The 24,730-nt window shown below is 46.8% G+C and overlaps 1 protein-coding gene across 12 annotated transcripts in view; it reads right to left on the bottom strand.

Moving 5' to 3' along the window:
- The window catches only part of smyd3 (SET and MYND domain containing 3), a 785,608-nt gene that overhangs the window by 109,070 nt on the left and 651,808 nt on the right, over nucleotides 1-24,730 (bottom strand). For all 12 annotated transcript variants that reach the window (XM_072580427.1, XM_072580432.1, XM_072580428.1 and 9 more), the window contains 2 exons: nucleotides 17,216-17,318; nucleotides 10,318-10,428 (listed from right to left, as the gene is read on the bottom strand). In XM_072580427.1, coding sequence (XP_072436528.1) covers nucleotides 10,318-10,428; nucleotides 17,216-17,318 — 214 coding nt within the window. The remainder of the gene's footprint in view (nucleotides 1-10,317; nucleotides 10,429-17,215; nucleotides 17,319-24,730) is intronic.

A 24,730-nucleotide genomic window follows, 5' to 3' on the forward strand; every position in this document is an offset into this window, starting at 1 on the left:
ACAGGGCAATTGAGAGGTAACCACATTGTTGCAGGTATGGAGTCAAACACTGTGCAAGGTTTTCAGATTTCCCTCCAGTCAGTGCATCAGATGAGTTTTCACAACAATCAATGACAGCTTCACATCTCCATTACAAAGACAAATGTTCAATTCCAGTAGTATTTACTGAATTTATATTACGCTAGTTGTGCAGGTGGGATTTGAATCTACAAGTATACATTCCACACCTTACACCCCTGGATTACTAGTCCGATAGCAGTACCACCACACCATTGTTTCCTGTTTTTAGGGACAGCATCCTACCTGATACCATTTTTCTCTATAATGCATATTTCTTTCGTTGAGAATGAGCCTGTGATTTTTCATTCAGTGCCCTCTCCCTCCTAGCTTTTAGCATCACTGGGGGGGGGGGGGGGGGGGGAGGTCACCTCAGTGGATGTTTGATTGACTTAAGCATCCTTGCTTGATGCAGTTAATTCATTCTGTCACAGGCCTGAGCCAATAATAAACAGCTAGGCCTCATCTGTAGCCTGGTCTCAGAACGTAAATTAGCGCACTCCTGCCACAAAACCTAAAAACATAGAAGAGTCATCTCTTCCAGAAATAAGATTTAATGTGAGAAATGTAGGACAGATGGCATGTGAAACATCTGTTTAAAATGCACAGCAGCTGTGAGGACACGTAGTGCACAGGCAGAGTTAGGGACTGAAGCAGAGACAACCGACCCCGTATTTTCATCCTGTACATGTGTGCTGGTCTGTCAGCTCATTCCTACCTCCAGTTGACTTTCGGGGGGAGGCTTCTGTGGATTGACTGCCACCTGTACACCAGCTAATTAGGACGTAAAGTGCCAATGACTGGTGCTCATCAGATGGCATCTGGATTATCGAAATGGCAGGTGAGCTGCCCTGTTGAGGTTGGAGCGATGACATTGAGAACAGGCACCTGAGGTCTCCCGGAGAGCAACAGAACTGGAGGACTCATCAAAGATTGTTGAACTTTTAATTCATTCCTTTATTTTCCTAGTTTAAACCACAAAAACTTTAATGTTAACTATATCCTTATTTCTTTATTTTTCTAATTATTGTATGAAGAAATGCTTACATTTTAAACTCTTACTACTTTTGAACCGATGTCTTTTTTTAACTCCTTGGTCCCTAAGATGGTGTTGAGTGTGACGCCATTATACACTTTTCACTGAGCTCGTGTACTTGAGTTCACGTGTCGATAAAATCGCAATCTAAATCTGGATGGCATAGCGATGGCCTCTGCAAAGCAGAGATGTACTTTGCAACACAGACCAGCATGGGTTCGCTGCGGAGTCTTGAAAGAGCATCTCTGGGATGTCCCAGCATCCCCCTTCAGCAGCACCAGCAGCTCCAGCCGTTTCCAACTCTCCCACCCCAAACCCCTCCAGGTGCTGCTAGAGATGGCTGCTGTATGTAATTAGACAGAGCTCACTGAAAGGGGCCTCTTGACTGGCTGCCTTCTCAAAACTCTGCCCCCGGGATCCTCCCCAGACCTGTTTCTTGACCTTGGTATTGGGATTAGAACCCTGGGAGTAAAGCTTAGTGCCAGGTCAGTGGTTCAGAATCAGTTAAATAAATGTTATGGAAGAAAAAGAGACTAAGGAGCACCAGAAAGGCAGGTGTGAAGGGCAGCTAATCCTGTTTCTATCTGATATAAGCCAGACTTGAATTTATATGGCACTTTTCACAACTTAAAGACATGTCAATGCATTTTACATCCAATTAAGTACCTTACTAAAGTCAGTCACTTGTTATATATAGAACACAAAGCAGCTAATTTCTACACAGCAGGTTCCCACAAACAGCAATGTGAGAAATATGTTACATTTAAAAAGTGCATTAATTGACAAGTCAACATGGACTGAGATATTGAGGAATGTTCCCCCCCCCCCCTTCTTCAAAAGAATGGATCTTTCCCATCTACCTGAGAGGGCAGGCAGGTTTAATATTTCACATCTGGTAGACTCCCTCACGGGGGCAATGCAGGAGGTTTCTGGAGTGGAGCTCGAACAGATTCAGAGGCACAGGTGTTACCCACTGAACCTCGGTCCACATTGGCACAGCACCAGCTGAGACTCTTTAAGGCGAGCCGCACTTTCTGATTCAATCGCTGAAATAATGTGGAGGCTCATTGGTCAATTCACCATTCCCCATTTGTTGGAGGGCACTAACTCAGTGACTAGGGGGGGGGTTGAAGGTGTGCAGTGTCTCGCTGACCCTCTCTGGTTTAATTCTGCCCATGCTCAGGAGGACAATGTATTAAGCTGTCAACACATTTTTACCTCTGGTTCTGGCCATTAAATTGAGCCCAGGTGGCAAGCTACCTGAACAAAATGGCTATTTATAGCTCAGTTATGACAAGCGTTGAGCAATTAATCATCCAGTCCAGAGTCTGCTCAGTGTATCACTAAACTCAGTGAGCTGTGAAAGGTGCTATAATCAGCAAATAGAAATGTTCTCTGGCTTTCTCTCCCTCTTGCTGTGAGCGGCCAAGCATTGAGCTATTGCTCATCAGAAACACACGCCAGACAAATGCCTGAATGTCGCTTTGACCGACAGGATGTAAAACATCGAGCCGATGGCAGTATTGATTTTACAGCAATGTTCTGGGTCTTATACAGTATACTTTCAGGTTCACTGTACACTGCCACTACCCAGTGAAGTTCACTGTACAGTGTCCCTACCCAGTGAGGTTCACTGTACACTGCTGCTACCCAGTGAGGCTCACCATACACTGTCTCTACCAGTGAGGTTCACTGTACACTGCCTCAATCCAGTGAGATTCACTGAACACTGACACCACCCAGTGAGGTTCACTGTACACTGTCTCTACCCCATAGAGGTTCAATGTAGACTGTCTCTACCCAGTGAAGTTCATAGTACACTGTCTCAATCCAGTGAGGTTCACTGTACACTGCCTCAATCCAGTGAGGTTCACTGTACACTGTCTCTACCCCATAGAGGTTCAATGTAGACTGTCTCTACCCAGTGAAGTTCATAGTACACTGTCTCAATCCAGTGAGGTTCACTGTACACTGCCTCAATCCAGTGAGGTTCACTGTACACTGTCTCTCTCCAGTAAGGTTCACTGTACACTGCCTCAATCCAGTAAGGTTCACTGTACACTGCCGCTACCCAGTGAGGCTCACTGTACACTGTCTCTACCCAGTGAGGTTCACTGTACACTGTCTCTATCCAGTGAGGTTCACTGTACACTGTCTCTATCTAGTGAGTTTCACTGTACACTGCCTCTACCCAGAAAGGTTTGCTGTACATTGTCTCTCCCCAGTAAGGTTCACTGTACACTGTCTCTAACCATAGAGGTTCAATGTAGACTGTCTCTACCAGTGAGATTCACTGTACACTGTCTCAATCCAGTGAGATTCACTGAACATTGATGCCACCCAGTGAGGTTCACCGTACTCTTACTCTATCCAGTGAGGTTCACTGTACACTGCCGCTACCCAGTGAGGCTCACTGTGCACTGTCTCTATCCAGTGAGGTTCACTGTACACTGTCTCTACCCAGTGAGGTTCATTGTACACTACTGCTATCCAGTGAGGTTCACTGTACACTGCCGCTTCCCAGTCAGGTTCACTCTACACTGTCTGTACCCAGTGAGGTTCACTCACTGTCTCTATCCAGTGAGTTTCACTGTACACTGCCTCTACCCAGAAAGGTTTGCTGTACATTGTCTCTCTCCTGTAAGGTTTACTGAACACTGCCGCTACCCAGTGAGGTTCACTGTACACTGTCTGTACCCAGTGAGGTTCACTGAACATTGCCTCTACCCAGTGAGGTTCACTGTACTCTGCCTCTATCCAGTGAGGTTCACTGAACACTGTCTCTACCCAGAAAGGTTTGCTGTACACTGTCTCTACCCAGTGAGGTTCACCTAACACTGCTGCTAGCCAGTGAGGATCACTGTACCTCTGCCTCAATCCAGTGAGGTTCGCTGTACACTGACTCTACCCAGTGAGGTTCGCTGTACACTGCTGCTAGGCAGTGAGGTTCACTGTGCTCTGCCTCTATCCAATGAGGTTCACTGTACACTGTCTATACCCAGAAAGGTTGGCTGTACACTGTCACTACCCAGTAAGGATCACTGTACACTTTTGTTATACAGTGAGGTTCACTGTACACTGTCTCTACCCAGTGAGGTTTCACTGAACACTGCCTCTATCCAGTGAGGCTCACTGTACACTGTCTCTCCCCAGTAAGGTACACTGAACACTGCCGTTATCCATCAGGTTCACTGTACACTGTCTCTGCCCAGTGGGGTTCACTGTGCACTGCTGCAATCCAGTAAGGTTCAAGGTACACTGCCGCTACCCAGCGAGGTTCACTGTACACTGCCGCTACCCAGCGAGGTTCACTGAACACTGAAGCTACCCAGTGAGGTTCACTGTACAATGTCTCTACCCAGTAAGGTTGGTTGTACACTGTCTCTACCCAGTAAGGATTACTGTACACTGCCGCTACACAGTGAGTTTCACTGTACACTGTCTCTACCCAGTAATGGTCACTGTATACTGTCTCTCCCCAGGAAGGTACACTGAACACTGCCGTTACCCAGTGAGGTTCACTGTACACTGTCTCTGCCCGGTGAGGTTCACTGTACACTGTCTCTACCCAGTAAGGTACACTCAACACTGCTGTTACTCAGCGAGGTTCACTGTACACTGTCTCTACCAAGAAAGGTTGGCTGCACACTGCCTCTACCCAGTAAGGATCACTGTACACTGCCGCTATCTAGTGAGGTTCACTGTACACTGTCTCTACCCAGTGAGGTTCACTGTACACTGTCTCTATCCAGTGAGGTTTGCTGTACATTGTCTCTATCCAGTGAGTTTCACTGTACACTGCCTCTACCCAGAAAGGTTTGCTGAACATTGTCTCTCCCCAAAAAGGTTTATTGAACACTGCCATTACCCAGTGAGATTCACTGTACACTGTCTCTATCCAGTGAGGTTCGCTGTACACTGTCTCTATCCAGTGAGTTTCACTGTACACTGCCTCTACCCAGAAAGGTTTGCTGTACATTGTCTCTCTCCAGTAAGGTTCACTGTACACTGCCTCAATCCAGTAAGGTTCACTGTACACTGCCGCTACCCAGTGAGGCTCACTGTACACTGTCACTACCCAGTGAGGTTCACTGTACACTGTCTCTACACAGTGAGGTTCACTGTACACTGTCTCTACCCAGTGAGGTTCACTGTACACTGTCTCTACCAGTGAGGTTCACTTAACTCTGCCACTACCCAGTGAGGTTCACTGTACACTGTCTCTACCCAGTAAGGATTACTGTACACTGCCGCTACACAGTGAGGTTCACTGTACACTTCCTCTACCCAGTAATGGTCACTGTACACTGTCTCTCCCCAGTAAGGTACACTGAACAGTGCTGTTACCCAGTGAGGTTCACTGTACACTGTCTCCACCCAGAAAGGTTGGCTGCACAATGCCTCTACCCAGTAAGGATCACGGTACACTGCCGCTACCCAGTGAGGTTCACTGTACATTGTCTCTACCCAGTGAGGTTCACTGTACACTGTCTCTATCCAGTGAGGTTCACTGTACACTGTCTCTATCTAGTGAGTTTCACTGTACACTGCCTCTACCCAGAAAGGTTTGCTGTACATTGTCTCTCCTCAGTAAGGTTCACTGTACACTGCTGCTACCCAGTGAGGTTCACTGTACACTATCTCTACCCAGTGAGGTTCACTGTACACTGTCTCTACCCCGTGAGATTCACTGGACACTGCCGCTATCCAGTGAGGTTGGCTGTACACTGTCTGTATCCAGGGAAGTTCACTGTACACTGTCTCTATCTAGTGAGTTTCACTGTACACTGCCTCTACCCAGAAAGGTTTGCTGTACATTGTCTCTCCCCAGTAAGGTTCACTGAACACTGCTGCTACCCAGTGAGGTTCACTGTACACTATCTCTACCCAGTGAGGTTCACTGTACACTATCTCTACCCAGTGAGGTTCACTGTACACTGTCTCTACCCAGTGAGATTCACTGGACACTGCCGCTATCCAGTGAGGTTGGCTGTACACTGTCTCTATCCAGGGAAGTTCACTGTACACTGTCTCTACCCAGAAAGGTTTGCTGTACATTGTCTCTCCCCAGTAAGATTCACTGTACACTGCTGCTACCCAGTGAGGTTCACTGTACAATGTCTCTACCCAGTAAGGATTACTGTACACTGCCGCTACACAGTGAGGTTCACTGTACACTGTCTGTACCCAGTAATGGTCACTGTATACTGTCTCTATACACTAAGGAACACTGAACACTGCCATTACCCAGTGAGGTTCACTGTACACTGTCTCTGCCCAGTGATGTTCACTGTACACTGTCTCTATCCACTAAGGAACACTGAACACTGCCGCTACCCAGTGAGGTTCACTGTACACTGCCTCTATCCAGTGAGTTTCACTGTACACTGCCTCTACCCAGTGAGGTTCACTGTACACTGTCTCTACCCAGTGAGTTTCACTGTACACTGCCTCTACCCAGAAAGGTTTGCTGTACACTGTCTCTCCCCAGTAAGGTTCACTGAACACTGAAGCTACCCAGTGATGTTCACTGTACAATGTCTCTACCCAGTAAGGTTGGCTGTACACTGTCTCTACCCAGTAAGGATTACTGTACACTGCCACTACACAGTGAGGTTCACTGTACACTGTCTCTACCCAGTAATGTTCACTGAACACTGCCGTTACCCAGTGAGGTTCACTGCACACTGTCTCTGCCCAATGGGGTTCACTGTACACTGTCTCTACCCAGTGAGGTTTGCTGTTCACTGCCTCTATCCAGTGAGGTTCACTGAACACTGTCTCTACCCAGTGAGGTTTACTGTACACTGTCTCTACCCAGTGAGATTCACTTAACACTGCTGCTAGCCAGTGAGGATCACTGTACTTTGCCTTTATCCAGTGAGGTTCACTGTACACTGTCTCTACCCAGTAAGGATCACCGTACACTGTCTCTCCTCAGTAAGGTACACTGAACTCTGCCATTACTCAGTGAGGTTCACTGTGCACTGCTGCTATCCAGTGACGTTCATTGTACACTGCCGCTACCCAGTGAGGTTTACTGTACACTGTCTCTACCCAATAAGGTTCACTGTACACTGCCTCTACCCAGTGAGGTTCACTGAACACTGCCACTACCCAGTGGGGTTCCCTGTACACTGTCTCTAACCAGTGAGGTTCACTGTACACTGTCTCTAACCAGTGAGGTTCACTGTACACTGTCTCTACCAGTGATTTGGAGAAGCTGGTGTCGGACTGGAGTGGACAAAGTTAAAAATCACACAACACCAGCTTGTAGGCCAATAGGTTTATTTGGAAACACTAGCTTTTGAAGCACTGCTTCTACAAAATACTTTCAGGTTTACTGTACACTGTCTCTATCCAGTGAAGCTCACTGTACGTTGTCTCCATTAAGCGTAGCTCACTGTATATTGCCTGAAGGAGCTGGGGTTCACAGTATGCTTTTTGAACCCAGTCAGGGTCACTGCATACTTTTGTAATTCAGTGAAGTTCATTGTGTACTCCCTTCAGCTAGTGAGATTTACAATCTCCAATGTACTGTGCCTTATACCTTTAAGAAGTAAATCTACCTTCCTTTCCCGGGGTGTGGCTAACATACATGACTCCAACTTCACCGTAATGTGGTTGGTGATTGATTACCCTCCAAATCAGTCCAGCAAGGCTCACAATTCAAGGGCAGTTAGGGATGGGAAACAAATACAGGCCTTATCAGTAACCCCACATTCCAGGAAAGAATAAAGAAAATCCTGTCATCTCTAGCACCTCCAGTACCTGGGCCCTGCTGGTCAGTGACTGTGGCCCTGAAAGTGGTGTTAATTTAACAGGGAAAGGAGAAGCTCAACTCCTGCCATTCCCACTGGCTTCCTCTCTTCAGCAGAGCAGCAGGTTACAGAGCCGTGCTCTCGACTGACACTCGTCAATCCATTGGCCCCCTTCATTCTATTGGCTGTCCCTGAAGCCCTGAAGATAATGAAGAAGCAGCTCACTCGCAGTGAATCGAATTGATTTGAAAAGCCATCCTGTCTGATTTATTTGCGAGGAGGCGTTGTGTGTCTGAGCAAATAAATCTCTGGCCAGCGTCCAGCAACACACACAAAAAAAACTTTATTGGAATCCACTTCAATCCCTGGTTGATCAAATGCTTCCTGCTAAGAAGATGTCAGTGTAGTGACAGCACATCTCAAGACATCACTTCAACACTTGCTCGGTGACAGAGAATTCTTTCTTCTTCATAAATAATGCTTGAAAGTAACTCATTACAACACTCCTCACCCACCTCATCAAGAGACAGCCAGTATCTCACTCCTGGCGTCAGTTTGATGTTGCTGGGCTCTCTGGTATTGAGGCCTTGGACTTACAGTGTCTGGAACTGAGAATCCCTCCAGCTCAATCCACAGTGTATGAAGAAAGACTTGCATTTACATAGCATCTATTTCTCGATCTCAAAGCTCATTCCTCTTCCGCACTGAAGTTGTTGCTGTAGCGCAGCAACCTTGTCAGCCATGCTGAGATACACATTTGCAGTAGGTGAGGCCATTCGGTCCCTCAAGCCTGCTTCACCATTCAATATGGTCATGGCTAATTTGATTTCAGGCTCAGTTCCACATTCCCGATACTCCCAATAATCACCAACTCTCTCATTAGTGAATGGGTTGGTTGGAAGTATGGCTTGTGCTGCAGAGTCACGCCAACAGCACAGGTTCAATACCCATACTGGCTGGGGTTACCGTGAATCAGAGACTCCCTACAGTGCAGAAAGAGGCCATTCCTCTTGTCAGGTCTGCATCAATCCCCGAAAGAGCATCTCACCCAGTCACAGTTCCTTCCCTATTCCGTAACCCTGCATACACTCAGCTTGCAAACTCGTGACATTATGGGCAATTTAGCATGGCCAATACACCTAATGTGTACACCTTTAGATTGTGGGAGGAAACCAGAGTACCTGCAGGAAACTCACAGGGAGAACGTGCAGACTCCACACAGACAGTCACTCAAGGCTGGAATCGAACCTGGGTCCCTGGCACTGTGAGACAGCATTGCTAACCACTGAGCCACCATGCCGCTCTACGGTGCTGTCTTCTCAACCTTGCTCCTTGCCTGAAAAGTGAGGACCCTTAGGTTAAACTCATCATCAGTTGTCTCTCTGTAATGAGAGAGGAGTCCTATGGCCCTCTGGGACAATGGTGTCTTTATCATTTGGTCAAGAATCTATCTATTTCAGCACTAATTATGATTGGGGATGATTGGGGAAGCAGGTTTGACTGGTCCAGAACCCTCTGAATAAACATTTCCCTTTCCTCCAAATTATACGGGAGACCCTGTATTTTAAACTGCGTTGCTATGTTCTGGTCTCTCCCTCAAGGGGAAACATCCTGTCCATAGCTATGCTGTCCAGACCCCTTAGGATCTTATATGTTTCAGTAAGCTCACACCTCATACACAAGCCCCCACAAATGTCAACGTGATCATGACCAGATGATATGGGGTTTATTTGAGCTCATACACCGGGAAGGAGTGACCTGCTCCTCTTTGTAACAGTACTGTGGGATCATCTATTATGGAGAGAAATATATCTATATATTATCTTTTGCAATCACTAGCTGTACTCAAAGTGTTTTACAGCCAGTTAAATACTTCTTAAAGTGTTGTAGGATATTCAGCAATTGATTATGATACAGTAAGATCTAATAATTGCCACATCAGCCTTTTTACATTTTAAAAAAACAGCACTAGTGACAAAGCAGCACCCCCTCAGTGTCACATGGGGGTATCGGTCTATGCTGAGGTCTCCAGAGTGGAGCTTGAACTGCTGTGCTCTTCCAGCACCACTAACCCATAATGTCCTGATACAGACATGAACCACGGCAGACACAACATCAAATATTTATAATCAAAAATGAAAAAGATGGAAAAGACTTTCATCATATCAACTTGAGAACAGCATGTAAACTCATTTTTCCCGTGAGCAACAACATTGATGAATCCTGACCCACAACACCTCCCACTCTGACATTACAACCTGTTCCAGCATCGCACTTTTCCAATGCAAGAGTCAATAAACGATTGTTTAAACGTTTAAGACCTAATGCAACAAGACACTGGAGCCAATGGAACAGGTGAAGTGGCCTTCAAACAGAATTAAGCAAAGCTGTGGATAAAAAGTGAACACAAGAATCAGGAACCTTGACACGACCAACTCCCCAAGTAACTCAGACATAACAAACCTTGTCGGCTGTCTCACATCGTACACAATCACATGTAAAGCAGTACTGCGTCTCTAACTGTCTCCGACGTTCTGGACTTGTGGCCATCACATCAATGTAACTAATGGTCAGCTGGAGGGCAGAAGGAAACACAAACAGTTGAGCCTAAACATTAATAACGAACATTTCTTATTATCTAAAATAAAATCCAAGTTGGGGTTAGTTGCCAACATCCTGCAATCTATCTGCAAGCTGACATCTTGTCCTACAGAGTGGTGCTAGATTACCATCTACATGTCAGATGTAGTTCATTCTGTGTTCATTCACCAAACACAGCTCTTCTATTTAGGACTGGTGTCCCATGGGGATCTGCACTCAAACAGAGACCAGATTGCCTTTTCCCAACCTTGTCCTTTCGGCACATTTATCTTGGGAGTGGAGTCCCGCCCGTGTCTGGGGGAAGACTGGACCTGCTGAGTGTAAGATGCAAGAACTGTTGGGTTACACTCCTGGAAGTCCCAATATACCAGATACTAAACTATTAAAGCATGGAAATCTGTCAGGATCATGATAGTAATGGTGGAGTGGGCTCAAAGGACCAAATAACATAGAAACAGAAAAATTAGGAGCAGGAGGAGGCCATTTAACCCTTCAATCCTACAGCTCCATTCAGTGTGATCATAGTTGATCATCCAACTCAGTCCCCTGTACCCAGTTTCTCCCCATACCCTTTGATCCCTTTAGCCTTAAGATCTATCTAACTCCTTCTTGAAAACATTCAATGTTTTGATCTCAACTGCTTCCTGTGACAGGGAATTCCACAGGCTCCCCACTCTCAGGGTGCTACCTCAGAAATATGTTTTTTTCCCTAAAAAAGCTCGCAGATTCCCCTTAGTTCTACTCTCGGTGTGTCAGACTGAATAACAGTTATCATAACACAACAGCAATCTGTACCTTCAATTACTTTATTGCTGAGAAATGCGAATTATTGATTTAAGTGATTGAAAAACATAACTCCTTGAAAGCGGAGTCACAGGTAGGTAGGATGGTGAAGAGGGTATCTGATACGCTTGTCTTTACTGGTCAGAGTAGTGAGTATAGGTGTTGGGGTGTCATTTTGCAACTGTACAGGACTTTGGTTACGTTATTTTTGGAATACTGCATTTAATTCTGGTCTCCCCGCTATAGGAAAGATGTGCAGAAAAGATTTACGAGGATGTTGCTGGCTTGGAGGGTTAATGCTATACGGAGAGGCTGGCCTATTTTCCTGGCTGAGGGGTGACTTTATAGAGGTTTATACAATCAAGAGGAGCGTGGATAGGGTGAATAGCTTAATGTGTTTCCGTGCTGTACAGCTCTATGACATAGAGAGAGAATTGCATTTATATAGCACTTTTCATATCCACTGGACATGTCCTAATATTTTACAGCTAATAAACTACTTGGGAAGTGTAGCTGCTGTCGTAATATAGGGGAGTTCAAAACGAGAGGGCACAGGTTTAAGGTGAGAGGGTAAAGATTTAAAACAGACCTAAGGTCCAACTTTTTCAAGCAGAGGGTGGTATGTGTATGGAATGAGCTGCCAGAGGAAGTGGTGGAGGCTGGTACAATTACAACATTTAAAATGCATCTGGATGGGTATATGAATAGACAGGGCGTAGCGAGGTGTGGGTAAAATGCTGGAAAATGGGACGAGATTAATTTAGGATATCTGGTTGGCATGGATGGATTGGACCAAAGGGTCTGTTTCCGTGCTGTACAGCTCTATGACATAGAGAGAGAATTGCATTTATATAGCACTTTTCATATCCACTGGACATGTCCTAATGTTGTACAGCTAATAAAGTGCTTGGGAAGTGCAATTGCTGTTCTAATGTCGGATATGTGGAAGTCGGTTTGGAGACAGCAAGCCCCCACCCACAACAATGTGATAACGACTGGATAATCAGCTTCGATGATGTTAATGGGATGATATGTATTGGTCAGGGCGCCAAGGATAACTCCCCTAACTTTCTTCAAAATTGCACCAAGCGATCTTTTACATCCCAACCAGGCAGATGGGGGGGGGGGGGGGGGGTGGGGCTCGGTTTTGTCCTCTCCTATAACAGCACAATGTTTCTTTTAAATTCAGGGAGGAAACATTCGGTGACTTTGTCTTACCAGTCAGAGATCTTGTACTGTAAAATGTGCAAAAACTTTAATCTGTTAAGCTGGGGCTGTGTTTATCTTCTCCCGTGTGGGATCAGTCAGAGGTTAATTGCTATCTGTGAAGGAAATTTGCCTGAGCAGCAGACATTTGAAAATTTCTAGCTCTGGGTTACATTAAATCAGTATCAAAATCTGAATTGTCTTCCAGTTCTCATCGTTGCAGTTTGGACCTGTTTCAAGAGTGGAATGAATCATAGAACCCCTACAGTGTGGAGTCCACACCAACCCTCCCAGGCTCACCTCCCTACCCTATCCCTGTATTTCCCATGGCTACTCCACTTACTATTCTCATCTCTGGACACTATGGGCAATTTAACATGGCCAATCCACCTGACGTCTTTGGACTGTGGGAGGAAACCGGAGCTCTCGGAGGGAATCCACGCAGACTCGGGGAGAATGTGCACACTCCACACAGTCACCTGAGGGTGGAATCGACCCTGGGTCCCTGGTGCTGAGAGGGAGCAGTGTGAACCACTGAGCCACCCGTGCCACCCAAATGTGAGAAATGAACAGCTGAGTGCTGTCTGTGACGTGGCTGCAGCTTCTCAAGCACATCCCCTATTTAAAAGAGCGAGGCCAGGCAAGGAAGCCAGTATCACTAAGATGCATGCTGGGATTTGGATATTGCATATTGCACTCACCCTGGAGTCAGAAGGTCATGGCTCTAAACCCCACTCCAGTGACCTGAACTCCAACTCAAAGTTGACACTCCTGTGCCACACTGAGGTGGTGCTGCACTGTCCTGGATGCTGCTTTTCTGAAGTTAAACCAAGGCCCTGCGTTCTCCCTCAGGTGGATGTAAAAGATCACATGACACTATTATGAAGAAGTATAGGGAAGTGATCCACGTTGCCATAGCCAATATCCTTTGACTGACATCACAAAAAATTACAAATTATTTGGTCAGTATCACATTGCTGTTTGTGGGAGATTGATGTGTAAAAATTGGCTACTGTGTATCCTACATTCCAACAGTAACTACACTTCAATGGCTGGAAACTAGGATGTCATGAAAGGTGCTACATAAATGCAAGTGTTTCTTCTTAATACACCAGGGCAAGAACTGGCGTGGCTCTCGGCTCTTCAACAAACCACTGGTTCCCTTTTACACGCCTGGCTTTCAGATTGTTCAAGCCTGGCCTCAGCTTCACCACTGCTGCGACAAAAGCTGAACGCAAGGTCATGGCAAGTCCTGAGGTGCTCACTGTAGAAATCTCAACATCAACTGTATTCATAACAGAGGCTATAAAAGTTCAAAGGCAATGGGCAATGAGATACTGCTGTAGCCAGTCACAAAGCTGCCTGCAAGTCAGTCTATCAGTTTCCCTGCTTCTGTTGGGTGCATGTGGTGCAGGGCCAGGTAAAGGCACGTTCAGGTTGTCCTTGACTGCGGGGGAGTAACAGACTGGCTAGCTGCCACTGAGCACCTCATTATCCTGATAACAACGGTAACTTCAAAGGCTGCATGAATAGTTTACCGAGTGATTAAGGATAGGGTGATAAAGACTGGAAAGTGAAAGGGTACCTTGTCTCTTCCTCACCCAGAAAAACAGCGCTTTGAAGATGGATCTTGCAGAGAAAAACAAAACAAGGGCCTAACGTTTTAAAATTCCATCCCAATCTTTGAGTTTTGCCATCACGGAGGCTTGCCTAAGGTCAAACCCAGCAGCGTGTGATAACAGTACTTCAGTTATCACACGCTGCTGGGTTTGAACACAGCGTCTTTAAATATTTGTTTGTGGGATATGGTCTCCGCAGGGTAAGTCCAGTATTTATTACCTATCCCTAATTGCCCTCAAGCAGGCAAAGGTGAACCGCTTTCTTGAACTATTGCCGTCCTTCGGTTGTAGTGACTTCCACAGTCCTGTTAGGAAGGCAGTTCCAGGACTGTAATCCAGTGGTAGTGAAAAAGCAGCAATGTACCTCCAATCCTGGTTGGTGTATGGCTTGAAGGGGAATTTGCAGTGGTGCTGTTAACCATGTCATTGTAGCCTTTGTCCTTCTAGGTGGTAAGGTTGCAGGTTTGGAAGGTGCTGTCAAAGGATCTTTGGTGAGTTTCTGCAGTGCATCTTGTAGATAGTACACGCTTCTGCTACTGAACCTCGATGGTGGAGGGAGTAGTGCTTGTGGATGTGGTACTAAGCATGTGGGCTGCTTCACCTTGGCTGGCATTGAGCATTGTTGGAGCTGCACTCATCCAGGCAAGTGGGAAGTATCCCATCACACCCCTGACTTGTGCCTTGTAGATGGTGAACAGGCTTTGGGGAGTCTGAAATTGAGCGAATTGCTAATTCTTAATTTCTGTCCTGCTGCTGCAGCTACAATGTTCATCTCGCTGGTTCTGTTCGGTTTCTGGCTAATGGTAACCTCTAAGATGTTGATAGTCAGAAACTAAGCAATGATGATGCCATTGAATGTAAAGAGGTGATGATTAGATTCTCTCCTACCTGAATTTGTCCATGTTTGTTGCAGATGGACATGGACTGTTTTAATATCTTAGGACTCTGAGGAAATCCTCTGACTGCTGCCTTAAATGGAAACATTAACCCACTTATAGTCAAAACAGTGGCCTGTGTGAATGTCATTCAAATGCTTCAACGTGATGGGACCTCCTATTAACACTCCATCCACCCCACCCCCCTCAATCTGTCACTCGTCACTCCAGTTGAAAGGTGACAAGAAGGCAAAGCTTTGCACTCATCAGAATGAAGACATGAGAAACAGATGTGAGAAAAGGAACACCATGAGAAAAGAGTGAACGATCAGTTGAGCCATCATCGGCATGGAGATGCAGGAAGAGCAGTGAACTGTCAATCTTAATTCTCAGACCAGAGTTTGGTTGGTCAGGGCATTGCAAGGGGATGCAGCAGAGATTGCCTCTCTCTATGTCCCTTTTTTGTCTAAAAAAGTTGCAATGTATCTACAAGTTTCAGTTGTCAATGTAAAACAAGGTGCTGTGTAATTATGTATGCAGCTTGTCGCAAATACGTCACACAGACAGCCCAGCTGATGACCAGACATCAGATTCCATTGTAACTCTTAGCAGATTATTTAGTCAATGACTTCCAATCCCAGAATCACAGCTAATGGTGGACATACTTTTTTGGGGCTTGCAGGGTCTGGTGAATGATCTTTACATGGAAACAATTACTTTTGGCAAATCAGTGCGAATGGTCATGAGTCTGTTTAACGAAGCGTGCCGTGATGATCAGGAAGACACGACCTGAAAGGGTAGTGGGAGCAGATTCAACAAGAACTATCCAAAGGGGAGTGGATCAATGCTTGGAAAAGGGCAAAAAGTAATCAGGGCTCTGGAGAAAGTAGGGAGAGAGAGACCTGGATAGCAATTTCAAAGACCTGACTTAAAAACAGTGCACAGTATGACAGCCTCTGATGCTGAATGATTCTATGACGATTCCATGAGACACACTCTCCCATGAGGTCCTGGTGGAATTTAACCGTGATTGTGTGCACTGTTGTGATTGGGCCCATTTAGGGTCACATGATCGAGGCTCTGTTCACATTTGAGTTCAAATTCACAGAGACCTCTGAAGATATTAATGAAAAAGTATTGTTAATGAAAAGGCCTTTAATCTCCAGTACAGTAGCGCAGAGTTTTCACTTTCTTACCCAAAAACAAACTAACCAAACAGTTCGAACCGTAGCTGGGACATGTGTAGGGAAGGAGATTGCTTCCACTGTCTCACCCCCCCCCCCCCCCCCCCCCCAACCCCCACATAGACTTGGGACCATTCCTGACCTTGGGAAAAAGGCCATCCTAAAAGGATGAGAGTTTCACTTGGCACAGTACTCGAGGACTTGCTGATGCTTATTCAGTTGCAACTTTGATGTTTATGGCACACGTTAGTCACCTTTGATCGGAAATGTAGGCAACAGAGATAACAGCCGAATTTTTAAAAAACACAAGGATGAGCATGTGACACAAATAACACACACAAAAAAAAACTCTCTATAATCTTACTCTGGGCACCTACATAAAGGAAAAACTGTAAACCCAGGATGGTTGTATTTCCAAAGGAAGTGCGAAATCTGGGTTGAATAATGGTACATGACACATAGAAGATGTTGTTGTGGCTGAGCTAGTGAAAACCAGTCTGTACTGGAAATGCAGAGCTAGATTTCCTTCATTTGTGTGGATTATTACCCTGTGACACCTGTTTAAATTGAATGTTCACTCCCAGAAAGTGAGCGTGCGGCTATTTAATAAAATACACAGGAGCGATTCTTCATTGATATGCTCTGGCCATTGTTGGTGCTGTTTCGGTTATTATTATTCATTGCCTGATGATTACTACACAGCTCCTCACTGTTACTCACCTCTGTAAGGTCACCCCTCAACCTCCTGTGCTCCAGTGAAAAAAAACTCCAGCCTCTCTCAAATCCTCCAGTCCCAGCAACATCCTACTCAATCGTTTCTGAACCCTCTCCAATCTAATAATATCCTCCCTATAGCAGGGCAATGCAAGCTGTTGTTCTCAACGCCAAAGGTCATCACTGGCACAGCCATTAAAGGCAGAGTAAGAGGCCAGGAGAGGAGGCGTACAGGGATCAGGGAAGTTGGACAGTTGGAGGGGATTTCACAGGTGAGGTATTGTGGGGCCATAAAGAGGGCTGAATGGGACTTGGAGCACAAGTGCAGCAGAGTTCTCTCAACATGTTCATTTGCAGCTATCACCTCACAAGGAATTACCTCTTCATCTGCTTGAATCTGTCGAATTGCATGAAGCTGGAGTTGTTTTCTGTCAAAGACAATGACACAGTTTGGGTCACAGCTGTGGTTCAGCAGGGACATGCTGTAAAGATACAAATGTTTGCATTAGTTGGTTCTAATCTCGATATGCACTTCAGAATTCCTATCAGACAGATTGTCTCTGGAGACCATACAAAATCGCTCAAAAATATTTAGAATAACTTGTCATGTTGCAAGAAACCACAATCTTCCTGAATTCTGCATTCATGCCTCTATTATTCACATCATCAGTGAACTTCCCTTTTCCAGGTCAATGCTGAAATGTGCAAAATTCCGAGTTTGCAACTGGCACTTAATCATCTCAGCATATTCGTCCGAGAGAGCATTTAACACATTCCAAAGCTAATGGTTGGGTTTTGAGGTAAGCTGACTAAAATCTCTCACTGTAGTAGTGCAGGGATGGTTCGCGAGGCTGGCAAAGTGAGGCACAGGCAGATGGTTTTGGAAGAAACAATCAATGCAGTGTTGAGCGATCAACTCATCAGGACTCAGCCAAAAGTGCAAATTCAAACTTTTGTAAATCCGTCACAACAAGCACACAATCTGTTGAGAGTTTTGTTTCTCTTGGTCGATTCCTGTGTTCATCAATTTGCAGACCATCAGTACTGAGGAATGGGACAGGTTCTCACTTCTGAGGAAAACGTGAGGAGTGCAGACGCTGGAGATCAGAGTCGAGAGTGTGGGGCTGGAAAAGCACAGCAGGTCAGGCAGCATCCGAGGAGCGGGAGAATCGACGTTTCGGGGTAGAGCCCTTCATCAGGAATGAGGCTTGTGAGCCGATGGGTGCTGAGATCAATGGGATCTCAGGTTGGGAGAAGGTGTAGTCTAGGTAGCTGTGGGAGTTGGTGGGTTTGTAGAAGATGTCACTGTTGAGTTAGTCACCATTGATGGAGATGGAGAGGTCCAGGAAGGGGAGGGAGGTGTCTGAGAGGGTCCAGGTGAACTCAAGGTTGGGGTGGAATGTGTTGGTGAAGTTGATGAACTGTTCAACCTCCTCATGGGAGCACAAGGTGGCATCGATACAGACATCAATGTAGCGGAGGAAGAGGTGGGGAGTGGTGCCGATGTAACTCTGGAAGATGGACTGTTCTGCGTAGCCGACAAAGAGACAGGCATACCTGGGACCCATACGGGTGGTCCCACGAGGAGGATGAACAGGGGGTGGTCCTGGGGGAAGGTAGCTGAGAGTGTGTTAGGTAGATGGAGGTGGGAATAATGGTGATAGGTCGGAGAGGAGGGTCGAGTGAATAGGTGGGAAAGAAGATGGACAGGTAGGAGAGGTCATGAGGGCGGTGCCAAGTTGGAAGGTTGGAGCTGGGATAAGGTGGGGGGAAGGGAAATGAGGAAACTGGTGAAGGAAACGTGTGGTTCGAAGTTCCCGAGGTGGAAGATGAGTGTTTCCTCCAGGTATCGGGTGGTTAGGGAATGGCGATGGAGAAGGCCCAGGACCTGCATGCCCTCGGCAGAGTGGGAGGGGGAGTTGAAGTGTTTGGCCACAGGCTGATGGGGTTGGTTGGTGTGGGTGTCCCAGAGATGTTCTCTGAAGCGCTCTGCATAGGTGTCCTATCTCCCCAGCGTAGAGGAGAAGCATCGGGAGCAATGGATAGAGTAAATGACATGCGTTGGAGTGAAGTAAAACTCTAGTGGATGTGGAAGGCTCCTTTGGGGCCTTGGATAGAGGTGAGGGGGGGAGGTGTGGGCGAAGGTTTTATAATTCCTGCGGTGGCAGGGGAAGGTGCCGAGAGATGTGGGGGACATAGACCTGACAAGAGAGTCGTGGAGGGAATGGTCTTTACGGAAAGCAGTTAGGGGTGGAGAGGGAAATAATTCCCTGGTGGTGGGAGTCCATTTGTAGGTGGTGGAAATGGTGGAAGATGATAGGATATATATGGAGGTTGGTGGGGTGGAAGGTGAGGACCAGGGGTTCTGTCCTTGTTGCAGTTGCAGGGATGGGATTCAAGAGTGGAGGTGTGAGACGTGGATGAGATGTGCTGAAGGGCATCACTGACCACGTGGGAGGGGAAATTGTGGTCTTTGAAGAAGGAGGCCATCTGGGGTGTTCTGTGTTGGAACTGGTCCTCCTGGGAGCAGATGCAGCGGAGACGGAGGAATTGGGAATAAAAGATAACATTTTTACAGGAGGCAGGGTGGGAGAAGGTGTAGTCTAGGTAGCTGTGGGAGTTGGTGGGTTTGTAGAAGATGTCACTGTTGAGTTAGTCACCATTGATGGAGATGGAGAGGTCCAGGAAGGGGCGGGAGGTGTCTGAGAGGGTCCAGGTGAACTCAAGGTTGGGGTGGAATGTGTTGGTGAAGTTGATGAACTGCTCAACCTCCTCGCGGGAGCACAAGGTGGCACCGATACAGTCATTAATGTAGCGGAGGAAGAGGTGGGGAGTGGTGCCGATGTAACTCTGGAAGATGGACTGTTCTGCATAGCCGACAAAGAGACAGGCATACCTGGGACCCATACGGGTGGTCCCACGAGGAGGTTGAACAGTTCATCAACTTCACCAATACATTCCACCCCAACCTTGAGTTCACTTGGATCATCTCAGACACCTCCCTCCCCTTCCTGGACCTCTCCATCTCCATCAACGGTGACAGACTCAACATCGACATTTCCTACAAACTCACCGACTCCCACTTGCCTCCTGTAAAAACACTCTCCCTTATTCCGAATTCCTCTGCTGCCACTGCATCTGCTCCCAGGAGGATCAGTTCTACCACAGAACACACCAGATGGCCTCCTTCTCCAAAGACCGCAATTTCCCTTCCCATATGGTCGGTGATGCCCTTCAGCACATCTTATCCACTTCCTGCACCTCCACTCTTGAATCCCACCCCTCCAACTGCAACAAGGACCGATGCCCCCTAGTCTTTACCTTCCATCCCACCAGCCTTCATATACATTGCATCATCTTCTGCCATTTCGGCAACTTACAAACAGACCCTACCACCAGATATATTTCCCTCCCCACCCCGATCCGCTTTCCGTAAAGACCCTTCCCTCCGCGACTGCCTTGTCAGGTCCACGCCCCCCCATCAACCCACCCTCTCGTCCTTGCATCCTCCCCTGCCACCGCAGGAATTGCAAAATCTGCACCCACACCTTTCCCCTCACCTCCAACCAAGGCCCCAAAGGAGCCTTCCACATCCATCAGAGTTTTACCTGCACTTCCACACATCATTTACTGTATCCGTTGTTCCCGATGCATCTCCTCTACGCTGGGGAGACAGGACACCTACTTGCAGAGTGCTTGAGACAATATCTCCAGGACACCCGCACCATCCAACCCCATCAGCCTATGGCCGAACACTTCAACTCCCCCTCCTACTCTGCCGAGGACATGCAGGTCCTGGGCCTCCTCCATCGCCACACCCTAACCACAAGACGCCTGGAGGAAGAACGCCTCATCTTCCACCTTGGGACCCTTCAACCACACAGCATCAACGTGGACTTCACTAATTTCCTCATTCCCCTGCCCACCTTATACTGGATTAGTGGTGCTGGAAGAGCACAGCAGTTCAGGCAGCATCCAACGAGCAGCAAAATCGACGTTTCGGGCAAAAGCCCTTTTTACCCTGCCCACCTTATCCCAGTTCCAAAATTCCAACTCGGCATTGCCCTCATGACTGGTCCTACCTGTTCACCTTCCTTCCACACCTATCCACTCCACCCTCTTCTCCAACCTATCAACATTACCCCCACCTCTATCTACCCATCGCACTCTCAGGTATCTTCCTCCCAGCCCCACCACACACCCCCCACGCCCGCCATTTATTTCGCTACCCCCTCGGTTCACAAGCCTCATTCCTGATGAAGGGCTTTTGCCTGAAACGTCGACTCTCCTGCTCCTCGGATGCTGCCTGACCTGCTGTGCTTTTTCAGCACCAAAACCCTCGACCCAGGCTCTCACTTCTAACAGCTGATACGTCTGACATCCAGAAAACTTCCCAGTGGAAGTGGAAGATTCCATGGCATTATCTCAAAGAGGAGCAGAGAGTAGTTTAACCAGTGCCCAGGCCAAATATTTATTGCTCAATCAAAATCACAAGAAAATAGGTGATCTAGGTATTATCACTTTGCAGCTTCTGGGAGCTTATTGTGTTTGAATTAGCTGTGGTGTCTTCTACAAAATTGACTTCAAAAGTACTTCACTCACTTTGGAATGAATTGAAAGGCACTATAGGAATGCATGAACCTTTTTTTTTACATAAACATGTTTCCTCTAAAGGGTGTAGGGATGAAGAGGTGCTCTGGATAGGTTGTTCCACTCTCTTAGCCCTGAGACCAGCATTGTCGTGTATCTGAGATTCACTGAGCAGGTATTAGCCTGGCTGCTCCCATTACTCAAGAAATACATTAACTGCACCATGGAACAAGCAGCCTTCTTTTAACTTGCAAGTGTCTGGGGGCAAGCGTTTGCCAGATTGAGGTCACCAACTGTGTTTTGTTGGGAAAACTTCGGAATGGCCTAATATAGCCTAATATGCTCTCCTTCCCCCCTCACCTGCTGCAGTAAGTGTGAGGAGTTCATGGGTTTCTCGGTTACTAAGATAGACAGCACTGTCCCTCCCTTTCAGTAGCCCGTGTGGCCAAACCTCCTCCTTGGACAAGTCAAACAGATACATGCACGAGAATTCCTGGATGTGTGGCATTCCAACCGGAACTCTATCAACAAACACATCGATTTGGAACCCATCTTCTGCCCTCTGAGGAAAAGAGCAGGAAATGACATCACCAACTCAAGGAAACCTAAGCACATAACACCAGTACTTCACCAGAGGCTCACTGAAGACGTTACCTGGTATGGTGACAAAACATCTGAAAATGAACCTTACAGCTCAGTGAGCAAACTTACATCCAGCATCTCTAATGCCTATCATTCCCTAGCCCTGAACGTATATCTTTTTCCAATTCCTCTCCTACATTCACTAGCTGTTTTTCTGATCTCATCTTGTCCTCAAAATGTACTGCCAATGTTCAAGACCCTGTCCTCACTAAACCCATGTTCCCTCCTCTTCGACACAGATGATCAAGCATCCTCCTCCGGTGGCTTTCCACTGTCACCCAACTGACTGGGACTGCCCTTGCAAGGTTCCTTCATATCCATCTAATCAGAGGGGCACTTGCAATGACTTCTCTCCCTTGGTCCTGCACCCTTACCTCTGGTGACTTCCAAGGTCCTATCCTTGACCCCATCCTATATCTTATGCACATGAGCAGAAATTTCCTCCAGTTAAAAGTTGGGAAGGTTGAAGCTGTTTTTGGTTCCTAATCTAAACTCTGTTCCCTAGCTACTGGGCAGCATGGTGGCTTAGTAGTTAGCACTGCTGCCTGCGAGTCCCAAGGATCTGGGTTCAATTCCTGCTTCGGGCAATGGTCTGTGTGGAGTTTGCATGTACTGCCTGTATCTACGTGGGTCTCCTCTGGGTGCTGCAGTTTCCTCCTACTGTCCAAAGATGTGCAGGTTAGGTGGATTGGACTGGCTAAATGTGGGGTTACAGGGATAAGGCAGGGGAGCCTGGGTATGGGTGGGATGCTCTTCTGAGGATTGGTGCAGACTCGATGGGCTAAATGGCTTCTTTCTGCACTGGAGGGTCCTGCCACAGTTGTGAGATTAAACCAGTTTGTTTGCAAGCTTCATGTCACATTTTACCTTGAGATGTGTGTCTAACCTCACAGTCATTCCAATACTATGACCAATTATTTCCACCACTGTAACAATATCAACCCAATCTCGTGATGTGGAAGGTGCCAGAGTTGGACTGGGATGGATAAAGTTAACAATCACACCACACAGGCTATAGTCTAACAGGTTTAGATTACTTACAATGTGGAAACAGGCCCTTCGGCCCAACACCGACCCATAGAAGCGCAACCCACCCAGACCCATTCCCCTACATTTTACCCCTTCACCTAACACTACGGGCAATTTAGCATGGCCAATTCACCTGACCTGCACATTTTTGGACTGTGGGAGGGAACCGCAGCACCCGGAGGAAACCCACGCAGACACAGGGAGAATGTGCAAACTCCACACAGTCAGTTGCCTGAGGCGGGAATTGAACCCGGGTCTCTGGCGCTGTGAGGCAGCAGTGCTAACCATTGTGCCACCGGCTTTCGGAGCTAGTCTACCTGATGAAGGAACAATGCTCTGAAAGCTAGTGCTTTCAAATAAACCTATTGGACTATAACCTGGTGTAGTGTGATTTTTAACTTTAACCCTAACTCAACTCACCTTCTACTTAAACCCTCCAGATTTGTCTGTTCCAATGGACATGTGGTTGGTCTTTCAGATTCTAATCTCAATAAAGTGGGGGTCATCCAAACCTCTGTGTCCTCATTCTCTTCAGAGGGTCTCATCTTCCTATCATGCCTCTGCTTAACGCCAATCAACCAACATCTTGATTATCGAATTCACATCCATGGTTTTCAATCCCTGCATTGCCTCACCTTCACCCCACCAGCCGGATCTCCATAATCTCCTTCTATCCCACACCCTGAGGAGATATCTGTGCTCCTCTGACTCTGACCTCTTGTACATCCCTGATTTTAATCAGTCCACCACCAGTAGTGAGTTCCTTCCATCTCTCTGTCCCTCTACCTGACCTTCTCCCATTAATTGGGAGATGCCGGTGTTGGACTGGGGTGCACAAAATTAAAAATCACACCACACCAGGTTATCGTCTAACACGTTTATTTGGAAGCACAAGAGGCCAGTGCTCCGAAAGCGAGTGCTTCCAAATAAACCTGATGGACTACAACCTGGTGTGGTGTGATGTTTAACCGTCTCCCATTAAGGTAGTCTTTAAAACCTACATTTTTGGCTACTTTTTTTTTTAGTCAGCTCAGCGAGTATCTCCTTGAGTGACTAGATGTGATTTTGCTTCAGTAAGGCGCCTGTGAAGCCATTTGGATAATTTCATTATGTTGGGGGGGGGGGGGCACATAAGTTTAAGTTGTTATGTGGGTACAACACAACAGCAGCGGGTTATACACCTGCCCTCAATGCGGGTACCAGGTATCAGTGAGTGTGAAATGGGAGGAAAGTGCCCCACGCTGTGTCTTGTTATTTAGGCAGCTCAGTGCCAGAGCCTTCCTTCATCTCAGTAACTCCCTCACTTCCCAGCACCGCATCTGCAGGCAAGTCACATCCAAATATGGGGCACATCCCTCGCGAGTATAGGTTACAAGCGGCATTTTATATTCTGTCAATTAGAATTGAAAGCAGCCATTAATTATCTAAAGCCCAAACAGTAAAATCCATGTAATCCATTTAACTGAGGCTTAGCGCCGCTGAATTCATTAGGAGCGCTGTGTAAATACAAATTCCCTCTCCTTCTTTACATAATAGCTGTGATAACAAAAGGATTTCAGCGTGCAGCCGTGTGCCTCAAGGACTAGGGGGAGAGAGAGAGTTTGTGGCTTAAGCAACAACAACACGCCCCAGT

This window comes from Chiloscyllium punctatum, chromosome 11 (assembly GCF_047496795.1).
Source record: "Chiloscyllium punctatum isolate Juve2018m chromosome 11, sChiPun1.3, whole genome shotgun sequence".
Classification (NCBI taxonomy): domain Eukaryota; kingdom Metazoa; phylum Chordata; class Chondrichthyes; order Orectolobiformes; family Hemiscylliidae; genus Chiloscyllium; species Chiloscyllium punctatum.